We start from the raw sequence: 14,914 nt of genomic DNA on the forward strand, positions 1-14,914 counted from the left end.
TTTCAGCAATTTGTCTTCAAAGCAACCCGTGCTCTTTACGTTTGATTTATTTATTTTGCTTTATCCAGGGCATCGGATAACGTCCTGAACTTTGTGCATTTCCTCCAGTCTTTGGTGATCGGCGTTCGTGTGAGATTAGTGTGTCTCACAGAAGAGGCTATCGGGGTTCCCCGTGGACGGCAACTCAAAAAGAGTGGTGATTACTGACAGCTCGATATGAACCGACATCAGTCCGATGCTGAAAGCCATTCAAAGAGATATTGGACTAAACACAGGGAAAGGGAAACATTTAATTCACTTTATTACGGGCTGAGTTCGTGGTTAATCGGAAATCAATGTACATCAACTGAGGAACACACATCTACTGTTGACAATTATTTAGGTATGCATATTCGGCTATCCGTTCGATCGGTGTCCGATTGGGAACGGGAACTATACTCTGAATTCGAATATTCGTACTGTAATCGTGTTTTGTAATCGTTAAACGGTAAAACAATAATCATTTAGCTCGGCTATCTGAATACCCCAAATGTTTCTATTTGATGCGTCTGCATGTGTGTGTGTTTCTGTGTGTGTGTGAGTGAGTTGTTGTGGGTCAGAGTTCATTTTGCTATTCACTTACAAGGTAGGTATTTTGTTCTGGTTTTGTGTTTTGTTTCGCTTTTGATTTCTTTACATTGAGATTGCATTCTGGAGTTAAACACTAGCTATGGGTTAGTTAATATTTATAATTAGATTTATATTAAAGTTAAAATTACTTTAGTTAATAATACATTACATTTGATGTTGCCATACTTGTATTTAGGTTTAGTTTCTGCCATTTAGTACGAAATTTCATAGGACACATTCAGTTTTTGCTTAGTAACTGCGGTAAAAACGCTCTTTAAAATGTTTTGATATCTTTAGCTTTATCTTTATCATTATATGTATGTTGTTCGGTTTTTCTTTTTTCATTTTCGTTAATTTTGATCACTTCAGTCTTTCCAAAAAGTAATACAACATCATCTCTGTGTGGGCTTTATTTGAATCCGTCTTCGGTTTTTGCCTTTTGCCAACATTTATGTACTTAGAAAATGTTTTTATTTTAATTTTTTTTCAAAATAGTTTTCATCTATCGCATAGTTCCATCTATAGTTTGAATTTTATTTTTGTTATATTTTACTTTGTCTCTCGAGAAACTTCTTTCAGAAATTTCTGAATTTAATACGATACACGTAAACAAATATATATATGAATATATTTGAAGATTTAATGTAAATTACTTTTGCCGGTTAGTTTCATTTTAGGTTGATGTATATTTATGTACATATATCGGCGTAGTTTGCAGCTTCTGCCATTGATTCAGGACTGCGAGATCCGTTTGTGCATCGAAAATAAATACGTTATCAATTATATATATATACATACTGATCCACATGGACGACGTCTTGGACAACTTATTGATTGATGGGAAGGATAACCTTTTTTTTGCCGGACAGAGTGCATAGTTCATATTCCGAGATGTCGTGTAAACTAAGGTGTGGACGGTGTTAGTCAAATCAGAATACGTATCGTTGGCCATTTACAGTGTGCTTAACTCCCCGTTAACTTAAACCGAAACGGAAACTACCATCAGTCCCTAACGCTCTACGACTAACTACAAATTAATACTGTACAGGAATGCACGCCTCTTCCTTGCTGGGATAAATAATCGTGGTCTTTGAACGGGAAACTTAGAAGTAGGACCCTAGCTACCCCTTCTCCTTGCCGGGGCCCACGCTCACGCCCAGGAGATGCTCGCCGGCCATCAAACCCGCCGGTTGGTGGGCATAGTTCCGGATCTGGTGCAGCGAGATCAGCTGATTGGGAAACGCGTTGGCATTGTTCTGGTTCACGTTCTTATTGGGAAAGCTGATGGCATCGTAGAGATAAGGTCGCTGGGCCATCGGATGGTGACTCAGCGAATTCAAGTGCGGCGGCATCGAGTTGATCGGCGTGAAAGCCGAGTTGCTGGCGCTCTTGGCAATGGATGCGGCATCATAGGGACCTACGGCGCTGGGAGTTGAAACTGGAAATGGAAAACAAGACGGGGGTTACAAAATAACATGGAAACAACATTTTGAAGCTCTCGTACTGCCGGAAAAAATATATCATGAAACGGAAAAAGAAGCTACCTTCGGGATGCCGAAGTCTTAATGATATATATAAAATTTTCAATTTTCGGAAAAATGTCAAAAATTTATTTTTTAACCGGACGTGGCTAGAACGACTCAGCTTTTGATGCTGATCAAGAATACATGTGGTTTGTAGGGTCGGAAATGACTGCTACATTACGTTTCAAGCTTCTGATTTAACTTATATTCTTTAAAAAGGTATAAAAACAGACAATTTTTTTGAAAAATTCATGTTTTCCAAATGTCATAATTAAGCCGAAATAGCATTAATTTTGATTCGGAAAGCTGTTCTGTGCAAGTTTTAATAGCGCTAACAAATCTGCATACTGCGTTTGTTAATGCTGTTGTCAGTTTCTGACTGAAATCATAAAAACCAGCAAAAAGGTATAAAAACAGACAATTTTTCCCAAAAATCATTGTTTAAAAAAACTCATAACTAAGCCAATAAATCATTAATTTTAATTCGGAAAGCTGTTCTATGCTAGTTTTTAGTAGATTAACAAAGCTGCATACTCAGTTTTCAAATTTAAAAAAAATCAATTTTTTGTCAAATTTTGGCAATTTTAATGATGTTACCCCTTATAAAATTTTAAAATATTAAAAAATTTTATTAAAAATAGATTTTGACTGGTTATATCTAGATCGATTCGGCTGTTAATGCTGATCAATAATATATATGATTTATAGGGTCGGAAATGACTCCATCACTGCATTTCAAGCTTCAGACCGAATTTATAATACCCTGAAATAGTATAAAAAGAGATGGATAGTTTTTATAGACCGAAATTGAAGTTATCCTTACCTAAACATTTTATTTGATGTAATGTTGATATAAATCAAGTAATTTTAAATTTACGTACAAATAATACGTAATAACAAATGAATTAATAATCACATACATTTTATAAAAAAATTAAAACTCCCTGAGTTTGTTTTAAAGAAAGAGCTCTTTAAAGTTGAATTGATAGAGGCGCCAATTGATCGTTAAGGTTGAGACAAATTTTTGATCCTTTATAATAATATAATCTCTCTTAAAAAATATAAAGAATATAAGTAGCTCTCACCTATATCCTCTCGTACTGGATCTGGCATGCGATGATGCGACTGAAGCTCTGTTCCATGACCATTGCTCTGGGCGCTGTTCGGTGCCGTCGGTTGGACATAGTGCGCCTCCATGCCGTGTTGCGGCGGCGGCTGTTGCTGCTGCGGATGATGGTGTTGCTGTTGCTGCTGCTGTTGCTGTTGTTGCTGCTGCTGCTGCTGTGGCGGGACATGTTGCTGTGGTGGCACTCCGTGCTGTGGATGATGGTGATGGGCCTGCTGCTGCTGTTGCTGTTGCTGCTGTTGTTGCTGCTGCTGCTGCTGTTGCTGTTGCTGCTGTTGATGCATCACCTCCATGGCATTGGCTGCAGCGGCAGAGTCTGGACTCACCTTGGGCCAATACCCATTATCGCTGGGTGCTATGGAAACGGGGGGCAGGCCCAGATTATTGCGCTGATGCTGGGCGGCAGCAGCGGCGGCGGCGGATTGGGGATTGGTAGGCGGTGGCTGTGGCGGTCCATTGGCGGGATTAGCAGCAGCGGCAGCCGCTGCCAAAGCTGCTGCACTGCCCGGTACAATCGGTGGTCGCTTGTCCGTCCGCTCCGCGTGCTTCTGCATGTGTTTGGTCAGGTAGGTCTCCTGCGTGTAGGACTTGCCACAATACTGACAGATGTGCGTCTTCAGGTGCTTGGACTCCTTGTGCTTGGGGATGTGCTCCAGGAGCGACGGTTCATCCGAGAAGCACTTGTAGCAGGAGTTGCACTTGAAGGGCTTATCCGTCTGATGACAGCGGGAGTGCGATTGCAGGTTCGAGAGCTGCGAGAAGGCCTTCTGGCAGCCGGGATGCCGGCACTTGTACGGTTTGTCACCCGTATGCGTCCGGATGTGCTGCTGCAGGTGCGAGAGCTGCGTGAACTTGCGCTGGCAGATCTCGCAGCGGTACGGCTTAATGCCCAGGTGGATCCTCGTATGCTGCGACAGATACGATGAGTTGGCAAAGGCCTTCGAGCACTGCGTGCACTTGTACGGCTTCGCCTCCCGCATATGGATTTGCGTGTGCAGCTGCAGGTCCGCCTTCGAGCTGAAGATCTGTGGAGTACAGGAATGGTTCATTAAGTTAGGTTTAGAAGCATAAAAGCTGTGTTCCTTGCTGGCTAGCTGCTGGCTGATCATATCGATAGACCAGCAAACACTTCAGGAATCAATTTGGTGTGTAAATGGTAAATTAAAATAAGGTTAGGAAAGTTTTAGTAGAAAAAACTCTAAACTGTGAACTTACATATCGAAACAATACTTTTTTCATTTTTTTTTTTGTAATAACGCTTTAGAAATTTTAAAAAATTCTGAGCCCAAGAAAATAGTGCTAACTTTCCGTAGGATCGAAGCGAATACAAAAAACACCTATGACGACTCTGTTAGTATTTATAAATAATTTTTTTTGTACATAAAAAGTTGAATAAAAAATGGTCATTTATAAAAAAGCTTGCTGAGATTTTTTTTTTTTTTTAATTAATAAATGTAATAAAAAAAGAATAGCACTGAGTTCTAGATATATACTTTAGACCCTTTATTACGGTTTAAATAATTCAATTAGAATATTTTATTTAGATCAAAATTAATCATTTTTAGTACCATTTATACACAGGCACAATGTCCTGAAGGTTTTTAACTTAAATTAATGATCAAATGATCATGCCAATGGTAAGCAGCTGGAGTGGATATGCAGCTGATACTAAAAACAGATTGTTTATATACTATTACGAAATATTCTTAGGTTCAAAGAAATATTCGAAATATTAACAGGCAATCTCACCCTAATTGCAAACAAAATTAAATTTAAATTAAATTATTTATATAACTAAATTAAATTAGATCGAGCAATGTATTACTAAAGTTCCCATTTCCCAGAAAAAACCCTTGAACCATGCTCCGCTTCACCTTGGTATCCTTCACGTCCAGCTGAGACATGTGATGCGGCGAACTGGTGGAGGAGGAGATACCGTTCCCGGAACCCGCTGTCACTGCCACGACCCCAGCACCGGCAGACCCAGTCCCTGCACCAGTTCCAGCTCCAGTGGCCGGATTCTGGGCATTCCGCTCGTTGAGAGTGGCATTCTGCATCCGGATGCCGCCATTGTCTACGCTGTTGCTGGTCACGACAATGTGCTGGTTGGGATTGGGATAAATGCGTGACTTGCGGCCCCTGGTGGAGCCGGTGGGTGCTGTTCCGGTGGCGGCTACAGCGGTGGAGGAGCTGCCGCTGCTGCTGCTGACCACCGCCTCGTTGACATGCTTCTGGCTGCTGCTCACCGGACCGCTGGCCACCGTCGCGGAGGCGACACTACTTTCCAGGTTCGTGATGCTGGGCTTGGGCTCTGGGACCAGATGGTACTGGTGCTGCTGCTGCTGCGGATGGGGATGCGGATGCTGTTGCTGTTGCTGCTGCTGCTGCTGCTGGTGCGCTGGGTGGGACTGCTGTTGTGGCTGCTGGCTGTAGCTGAGGACGGAGTTCCGCAGGTCCGCCGTATTGGAGAAGACACTCAGGGGACCTAGGGCGACGCGTTCGTTCAGGCTGTTCCGCAGGTGGTCGATGGACCGGTGCACCGCGTGGGAGTAGTCCCCGCCGGCAGGTGGAATCTCCCCAATCAGCGGCGAATTGTGGTGGTAATCGAGGCCACCGCCTATCGGTCGATACTCGATCAGGCGGCCCTCCATTTGGCTGCTTATTAAATCCAATTTGGCTGGCTTTTTAGTTTCCTTTTTGTCCTTTCACTTTATGATTTTTGATTAGTATTCTTTTAGATTTCGATTTTATTACTTTCACTTTTGATTTCTATAATTTTCATACAGATTTATTATTTTAGCATATATTTTTTAATATATATTTATCAAGAATATTTTATTTACTCAATTTTCTAGAGCAGTTCGAATTGTTATTGTTTTCAAGATATAGTTTAAAAAGCATACCGGGCGTATGCGTAATTTTTGAGCGTAATTTTTTCAGATTAGGTTTCTATCACTTTGATTTCTATAGTTATTACATAAAATAGGTAACTATTATTAACACTATTTTATTCACTTAATTTTGGAGAGAATTTTTAATTTATATTGATGTCAAGGTAAAGTTCATAAAGAATACGCTGCGTATACGTAATATTTGATCATATGGGCGTTCAGATTTGGGCTTTAATCACTGTGACTTCTATAGTTTTGATATAGAATTAGTAATTATAATATTATTTGTTTTTTTTTTTTGGAGAGCATTTAGAATTAACATTGATGTCAAGGTATAGTTCAAAATGAATGCGCTGCGTATACGTAATTGTTCAAGATTTGGATTTTAATCACTAGGATTTCTATCATTTTCATATAGAATTACTAATTATTATTATTTGTATTTTGGAGAGCATTTGAAATTCATATTGTCGAGATATAGCCAAAAAGAATACGTTGCGTATACGTAATTTTTGATTGTGTGAGTAATTTTCCGTTTTGGTTTCGGTCACATTTAATTTGATTTCTAAGCTTTTATAAAAAAATTATTATTTAAATATAATCAAAATTTTAGTAACTAAAAGTATTCCAACTTGATTCAAGTTATAGTTCCGGAAGACTACTGGGCGTATGCGTAATTTGGGATCGTATACGTAATTCGTAATTTTACTCGTATGATATTTAAAGATTTTGCTTTAGAGTACATGAAAACGTCTATATATTATTGAAAGATTTTAGAAAAGAGTTCACCATGAATTGTCGACATTATTGAGTATCAACACACAGAAACCAAAAAAAAGACGGAAAGGCAAAAAATGGAAGGCGACTTAAAACAAAAATAATCAGAACTGTCCAATTATCTTCAAAACTTATTAAGATAAAAAATTGAAAGACAATACGAATCACAATTTAAATGTATTTATAAAACTTAACAGCAGAAAAATGCCAGAAGAAGCGACTAAAAATAAATCTACTCACATTTAAAGAACAAATTCGCATCTTATTCGGGGATAATGACTATTGTTCTAGTTTAGAATTAATGGTCAAACTGATTCGTCTTCAGTTAATTTTATTCTAAAAATTGTCTCCTAGTTTTCCTAGTTCTGTGGAAATAATTTTATTAACCATAACCAAGTTAACCAAGTTTTTCAAATACAGTTCTCGTGCCAAAGATTCCACACAGTTTAGCGTTTAATGAATGCCAAAGCAACAATTTGCGAAATAGAATAAAAATGTTAAAGCAACGCTTGGCGCTTGGGTGGTTTGTTGACATTTTGCCACAACTGCCAAAGCCAATATTAAATAAAGGGGAATAACAAAAATGGAGCTCAGATGGAAACCTGCGAGACTGGAGACCGCAAAAAAGCCTTTGGTTCCCCGACTGACTGCACCGGCGAGCCGGAAAAGCGACTTTTTGTCTTCGCTTTTGTTGTTCTAAATCTAACGCCATTTTTTGTCGCACAGTTTACTTTTTATTTTGCATTTTCAATTGCTATGCCTGTTCACAATTTTTTCCTTATCCCCCGAAAACGTTTTTTTTTTCCGCGACAGGAATATTTTCTTTTTTCTTTCACCCACGATTTTCAGCGCTCTCAGCTCTCCGCTTTCCCGTTTTCTATTTTCTATGCAATCCTCTTTTTGGTCCGACTTCGATTAGATTTTTTCTATATATTTGTATAAATGCCTGACGCTGCTTTTGCACTTTCCCCTCCCCAGTTTTGCTATTTTTTGTATTTTTTTTTTCGGTTAGACAGTCATTCAGGCGCAGACATGCCGCAGACATCCTGTGGAATTTTCCAGGTGAAAGTCCTCGATGGTATTTTTCCCCGCTGCTGCTTTTATTGTATTTGAAATGCTCCAATTTGAGATTTTCTATTTCTAAACGCGACAAATTAGTCATTCATGGTTTGGGCGTTGTGTTTGTACTAACGTCATGTCCGTGTCGCAGTTTTTCATCTTGTTTTTTCTATTAGTTTGTTTAGTGATTGCAATGGCCTTGAATTGCAATTTTTGTGGGTTAGATTTTAGCCGATTCGGGAAAAATGACGACAAAAAAATATAGATTTGTCAACACTTTGGACGTGTGTGTTGACTCTGGGTTCGATTGAATATTTTGTGGTTACTGCAAGTGTTAATTCCCGATTAACGAATTATTTATGAAATTGATATGTAAGAGTTGAGAGGTCTCTGAGATTTAATTGACATGACAATCGGCCGCGGAATGCCAATGAAATGTGAATTGAATTTAAATGAGAATTCTGCTTGCGAGTCCTTTTAATATATTTTTAATAAATGGATTCCCATCGGTTGTGTTAAGGTTACAAGAACTTCTAGCCAAGTGATCTATTGTCATTTTAAAACACATTGCTCATTTCCACACAAAAGGATAATATATAGGTGGTGTGTTTTCTTTTTCCCCCTTTACTGGTTAGCTAAATATTGACGTTTTTTTGATACAAGCATTTAATTTATATAGAAAGCTGAACAAACATTCTGCATAGGTGTGTACATAACCGGATTGCACATTATGTAAAATGGCTTATGAAAAATAAAATAAAAATGAAAAAGTGTACAAAATCATACAAACAAAAGGCAAAAAAAAAAATAAAAACTGGGGAAATGTGATGCTCTGTCTGTGTTTGCATTTGCAATCGGGCCGAGTTTGGGTTGGTTTTTTGATGCCAGCTCGGGACTGCGGGGGGCTTGCCGTTTGTGTTAATGCGTAGTTTGGGCTTTTAACTAATTAACATTTAGCGGTTTGGCAATATTTTCACCCGGCTCTCCAGGCGCATTCCCTCACAAATTGCGGGGGATGTTATTAATTGAAAATTGTGTAAAAAGTTCTGCGCGCTCTTTTATTATTCATAATAATTCGCTGTTGTTGCTCTGTGTTTTTGTTTAATTTTTTTTTGTTGTTTAATTCTGATTAATGCATTTTTCACACCGCTCTTTAGGTTTTTGTATTAACTCGTCCAGAATCACAAAAATATTTCCGTTTTTTTTTTTTGTCAGTTGATGAAAAATGCATTGCCCGATGTTATGCGAAATAATTTTCATAATTTTTTTTTCCTTTTGTCCGCCTTTTTTACATGACCAGTTTCTTATGCATTTTAATGATATTTAATTTCACGTTTTGCCATTGGAGTTTGTTTTGTCTGCCTGTTTGCACTAATCATTAATTAATTTCACATCACTTAAAATATGCAATTAATATTATGTGAGTTTGGCGTAATTAAAAATTATGAGTTCAGCTTATTAGAAGCCTACGCCCGGGGCTCCGTTCTGTGATGTTAACGCCGCGCTAGTCTTTGATTAACTGATCGCAGGTCCCATGATTTTTGAGTCTCCTCAACGCAGGAGGACATATGTTCCTCATCGGATCAAACTGAATAATAATACCCCGAAATCTCACTCTGGCGGTGGCCCTAGAATCTTCTCAGCATATCGAGTTACGAGGTCCCTAAAAATCACCTTGCTGGACCAGCTCTGAATCAGGTGTTTCGAGCTGCCCAATTAACTTCAGCCTGATTGGAGCAGATCCACTCGAGGCTCGAATCAGTCCAGCCAAGTGGAAAACTCTTTGGTCATCGAGCTTTTGGAAATGCGGTTAGGCTCTGAGAGCCCTTGAGAAAGTAGATTCGACAGCTCAGCGAGTTTTCTGACTTTGATTAGGATCATCAGGAAACTAATGACTGACCAGCGAACTTGGGGATCACCTTGCCTGCGTGTTTTGATTAAGTTTGGAACTCAAATCATTATCAATTTTCTATTGGTATTTTTTTTATTAATTTTATAGGAATTTTATTTAAAATGCCATCCTAAAGAAACCTAATTTTTTAGATAAGTTTCAGGTATTTGTATATTCTTTCAAGGTCTTAATATTAGTCAGAAACTTAAAACACAGAGAAGGAGTCGTTTCCGACCCTATAAATCATATATATTCTTGATCAGTATTAACAGCCCAATCGATCTAGCTATGTCTGGTCAAACTTTTTTTTTTTCAATTTTTCCAAAATTTCAAATTTTTATAAGAGGTTACATCGTTAAAATTGTCCAAAATTGGTAAAATTTTAAAATTTCTAAAATACTAAATTGAGTATGCAGATTTATTATTCTAATGAAAACTAACATAGGGCATCTTGCCGAATCAAAATTAACACTTTTTTTGACCGAGTTATTCGATTTTTTGATTTGATTTGTCGTACAAATTTTTATATAAAAAAAATATGGATGTCGATTCAAAGAATGCAAATATTTTATGCTTAGATAAAATTGATTTCCAAATCGATCCTATAACTAAATTGTAAAATGCAAGAGTATATGCATCAGCTCCCCGAAGTTGGTTTCCTTACTTGTTGAGACTTTTATAAGTATTTTAGGGATTACGATCAGTATTAAATGTACGATCCAAAACACAAGAAATTGAACGAACAATAGTTTACAAATACGTATAAAAGTGTTTAAAAAATTAAGAAATGATTAACATTTTTGTTAATCTAAATTAACAACAAAAAATCCTATTTAAAAACTTGTTTATACAAGATTATTTAGGCCAGGTATTCCTTCTTTGATACTTCACTTCATTATAAATCCGATTAATCAATAAAAAAAACTGTTATTAATGCGTTTGTTAACAAAAACTATCTTCCCTTAATAATATTAAGGTTATTACTGATTCATCACAAAAAGTGTTTAGAAATAACAAAATTTTAAAAAGTTCCCCCAAAAATAATTTAAATTAGTTAGTAATCATTAGATGAAAGTATTATAAAATTATAATTTATTAAACAAGATTTTAGAACTTTGTTTAAAAATGCATATCAAAGTAAAGAATTTATGTTGGTGTGGAAATAAACAAAGAAAAGGGAAAATAGAGTTTGCTAATAAATTATTCACGACAAAAAAAGGGTCCTTTTGCTCTTGGCGATTAATTTGTTTCTCCTTAAAGTCGAAGACTTTGTGGACTTAAGCAAAGGGCTGACTCTAACAATTTGAATAAAAGGAAACCCTTAAGAATGCGTAATTAAATTGTACTTTAGAGACATGTATTTGTAGTAAATAGTAGTTAATTATTAAACGATAATGTCTTTTTACTCTTGGCTATAATCTTTCATGTTTTTAAGTTGTAAATTTATTGCGAGGGAATCCTTTGTTGACACGCAAGTAGCGAGCGTTGCTTTGACCTTGATATTGAACACAAGAAACAGCTGATATGCTGTGCGAAAACACACACACTCTCAGTCTGGCGACCGGCGAAGAACATTTATTATTTATATGTAAAGCTTCCAAACACACTTCAACACACACACACTTTTGCTGGGGCAAAACAATGCCAGCTGTGCTTGGCTTTCCTTTCTTGGAGTTTTCCGCACGTGACCAAGAAAAGCCGCGTATCCTTAAGATACTCGTACACCGACACGCACACACATCTATTCGTTTTTTTCTTGGCCAACAATAAATAAACACACACACACAGGCACAGACACTGAAAGGGGCAGCCGGAAAGCGTCTAAAAAGCGCGCACACGTACACGTTCCACCGGAAACGGAAGCGGAAACGGAGACCAAGTCAAGAAAAACCCACGGTTGTGTGTATGTGTGTGTGTGTGTGATTTCTCTGTTATTTTTCTTTTTTTTTTTTTGTTGGTGCTGCTGCCTTGGCCTACGAGTATTTTTTACGCTTTCCTTGCGGCTGAGATACTTTTTCTTTTCCCTGGCGGCAGCGAAGGCGTTTTTCCGAAGACGTTTTTCGTGATGTTTTTCGTGTGTTGTTATTTCGCTAACGCCGCCTGGCCACTGGTATTTGTAACGTCAATGGTAGTTGTGTGCGAGGACATCTCAAGGAACATGTTGCGCACGGTGAAAAAACACGAAGCAGACTGAACGGTCTTGGCCAGCGTGCCGCCGTCGAGAGCACGATCCGTCACCAATGTAAAAACTCAACTAAAGCGATGATGAAAAAATCTGAAACAATATATTTTTGGGGGGCGAGCCACGCACACACAAAAACACACACACACACACAGATGCACGGGCGGCGACGCAGCATCGACAGGCTGGCAGGAAGGCAGGAAGGCTGGCGGCAGACAGACAAAGCGCGCACTAACACCATGGCGGCAATTTCAAAACGCAGCGGCAGAGTGGGTCTCGCTCTCTGTACGAGTGTGTGTGTGTGTTGGTGCGGGTGTGGGCCTGGCTTACTAAAGGCCGCCGCCGCCGGCCAACACACACCGACACACACACAGGCGGTAACTTCGCAGCAGCAGAGCAAAAAAACAAAAAAAAAATTCACAGCAAACACAACAAAAACCGAAAAAATATTCAAACGCACACAGGGAAATGAAGGGAAAAAGCAAAAAAACAAAAAAAAAGGAAAGTTTTCGGTTGCATAGGCGGAGGCGGCGGGCGGTCGGCCGGCGTCGCAGTCAGCTGCTCTGCTGGCGCTATTCAAATGCTGCGAAGCTGGCAGCGCTGCCACCTGACAGCAGCAGCAGCAGCAATAACAACAACAACAACAAAAGCAATGCCAACATTGACCCAAACTCAAAGTCCTTAAAGAAAAAAAATATATAGAAGGAGGAGGTGGAGGAGGGGTGGTGCCTCTAAAAAACGCGGAAAAAAATTGTGTAAAAAAATAAAGGGGAATTTTTGCGCCGGCGACAAACCCACGCACACCATCACCAGTATATATGTACAGCACACTCACATACACACACACACACACACACAGATGAACAGGAAATTTTTTTCGCTGTTAGCCTTTGCCGTCCCAAATATCCTGTCTGCCCCACACCCAGTGTCCTTTTTTTCCTGCATTTTGTTTTGTTCGACTTTGATGCGAACGTACTTGTTTTTTGTAATTTTTTATTGCGCAAGCGAGAGGTCCAAAAGAGGGGGAGAGAGACACAGCGCTGACTTTGCATTTTGTTTTTGCTATTTATTTATTTGTTTTTCTGGTCAGCAGTTAACAAAAATTATTTCTGTCGCCAATTTTAGGCTTAATCAATGGAGTTTCGGTGGGGAATTTAGTAATTAACCAATATTTTAGCTAGAAATGCTAAAAAAACAACATGTAACAACTAAATACAGAGATTAATGGCCAGCGCTGAGATGTAGGCAACGGTTTTTGGTGGTCGCCTCATTTCTGTGGTTGCGCTTTCTAGCACTCAATCAGTCTGACATGGGGCTGCCAAGCTACAAAAGCAAAATCGAAAAAAATGCAAAAAGGAATCCCAAAAAACAAGAAAATAGAAAATAAAGGAAATGCGAGAAAGGGGAAGCACACCTCGGGGCTGAAGGGGAAAGAGTAGCAAAAGAGGGAACAGCCTCCGCCCTGACCTAAGCCACCGCTCGGGCTTAACTGCCAGCAGCAACCACCTCGCATTCAACCACCCACAAGGGGGAGTCCCACCATCAATACCCATCCCCTTGCTGCACTCCCCCCCGGCCTGCTCTGCTGCCAACGTCGACGCTCGTCTGCTGCTACTCCTGCTCCTGCTTCTGCTCCTCCTCCTGCTGCTCCTTCTGATATTTCTAAGTTCTTTTTTTTCGCATTACAACCTTGCCTCAACTCTCTTTTTCGCTCAGCATTTTTTTCCCCAGCATTTTTTCCATTTCCATTCGCTGTGCATTTTTTCTCTCGGCCGCCCCTCTACGTTTTTTCTTGTTTTTTTTTTTTTGTAGTCCTCTGGATTTTTTTCCTGCCACAGGAAATAAATTTTTTCCTTTCCATTTCGCGCTATCTCGCTTGCACCTTGTGCATTTTGACCCCCGTTTTTTTTTTATTTGGTTTATTTTTTATTTGCCGGCATTTCCCCACTTTCCCTCAGCTGCTATTGCTTTTGCTATTGCATTTTTGGCTTTGTATTTTCGCTTTTAGATTTTGTTTTTTAGGTTCCCTTTTTTATATAAAGAGAGACGGCGATAAGGAGTGATAGAGAGAGAGAGAGAGAGAAGAGACGTTAAAAAATAGCAGAGTTGCCATTGAAAAATACAATTTATTATAAATTGTTGTTTTTAGTGTGCAACTAGAATTGGGTTAGACAATTGACGGTGAGAGATCTTTAGCAGGTTGTAACGAAATTTAAAACAAGATTGATTGGTTAATTGAGATAATTAAGCAATAATTAATAAAATACAATTAACTATTATTAATTATTTATTAATTATTAATTAATTTTAAACAAAACTTAATACATAATTTACCGTTTCATTTCAATATTTATTTTTTTGACAGGTCACATGGTGCAAACTTTTGGAAAGCGTTGGATTAAACAGTTTTTAAAAGCCTTTAAATTGAAATCCTTAATTAATTTTAATGAATTATTAAAAAAAAAAAAATTACTTAAGCTATCTCTAACGTTGGTTTTTGGCAGGACACCCAGAAATACATTTGGTATATAAATTTGTAAAGTTTTTACTTCGTTAGGATAACAAAAAAAATTTTCAAAATCATTTGAATGGATACCCTTTAATGTTTTAAATAATTTGTTAAAAAAAATAAATATCTTAGCTATCTTTAAGCAATGCTTTTGCGCAGGACACGAAAATATATATTAAACAATTAAACAATTTTAAAGTCTTTAAGTTTGATGAAAGTGAAACCCTTTTAAATCTATCAGTTATTTCTTGAAATTTCTCCCCCAAAAAATTCTCAATAATTTCCGCTACACTGACCAACAAAGTGTGCCTCTGCAAAAACATTTTGATCAAGTTTTGTGTGTGAAA

At 38.3% G+C, this 14,914-nt stretch overlaps 1 protein-coding gene across 4 annotated transcripts in view; it reads right to left on the bottom strand.

Moving 5' to 3' along the window:
* Nucleotides 1–284: 284 nt before the first annotated feature.
* rn (rotund) overlaps nt 285–14,914 on the bottom strand; it is a 45,387-nt gene continuing 30,757 nt past the window's right edge. For 3 of the 4 annotated variants that reach the window (XM_086831803.1, XM_086831801.1, XM_086831802.1), the window contains 2 exons: nt 3,218–4,283; nt 285–2,047 (listed from right to left, as the gene is read on the bottom strand). In XM_086831803.1, the coding sequence (XP_086687929.1) occupies nt 1,731–2,047; nt 3,218–4,283 (1,383 nt within the window). In that variant the 3' untranslated portion in view covers nt 285–1,730. Of the gene's footprint in view, nt 2,048–3,217; nt 4,284–5,132; nt 9,216–14,914 lie in introns of those variants that run through there. The other variant, XM_020958306.2, reaches the window with a different exon arrangement.

Source organism: Drosophila serrata, unplaced genomic scaffold (genome assembly GCF_035046125.1).
Source record: "Drosophila serrata isolate PLE 108 unplaced genomic scaffold, ASM3504612v1 contig_241, whole genome shotgun sequence".
Taxonomy (NCBI): domain Eukaryota; kingdom Metazoa; phylum Arthropoda; class Insecta; order Diptera; family Drosophilidae; genus Drosophila; species Drosophila serrata.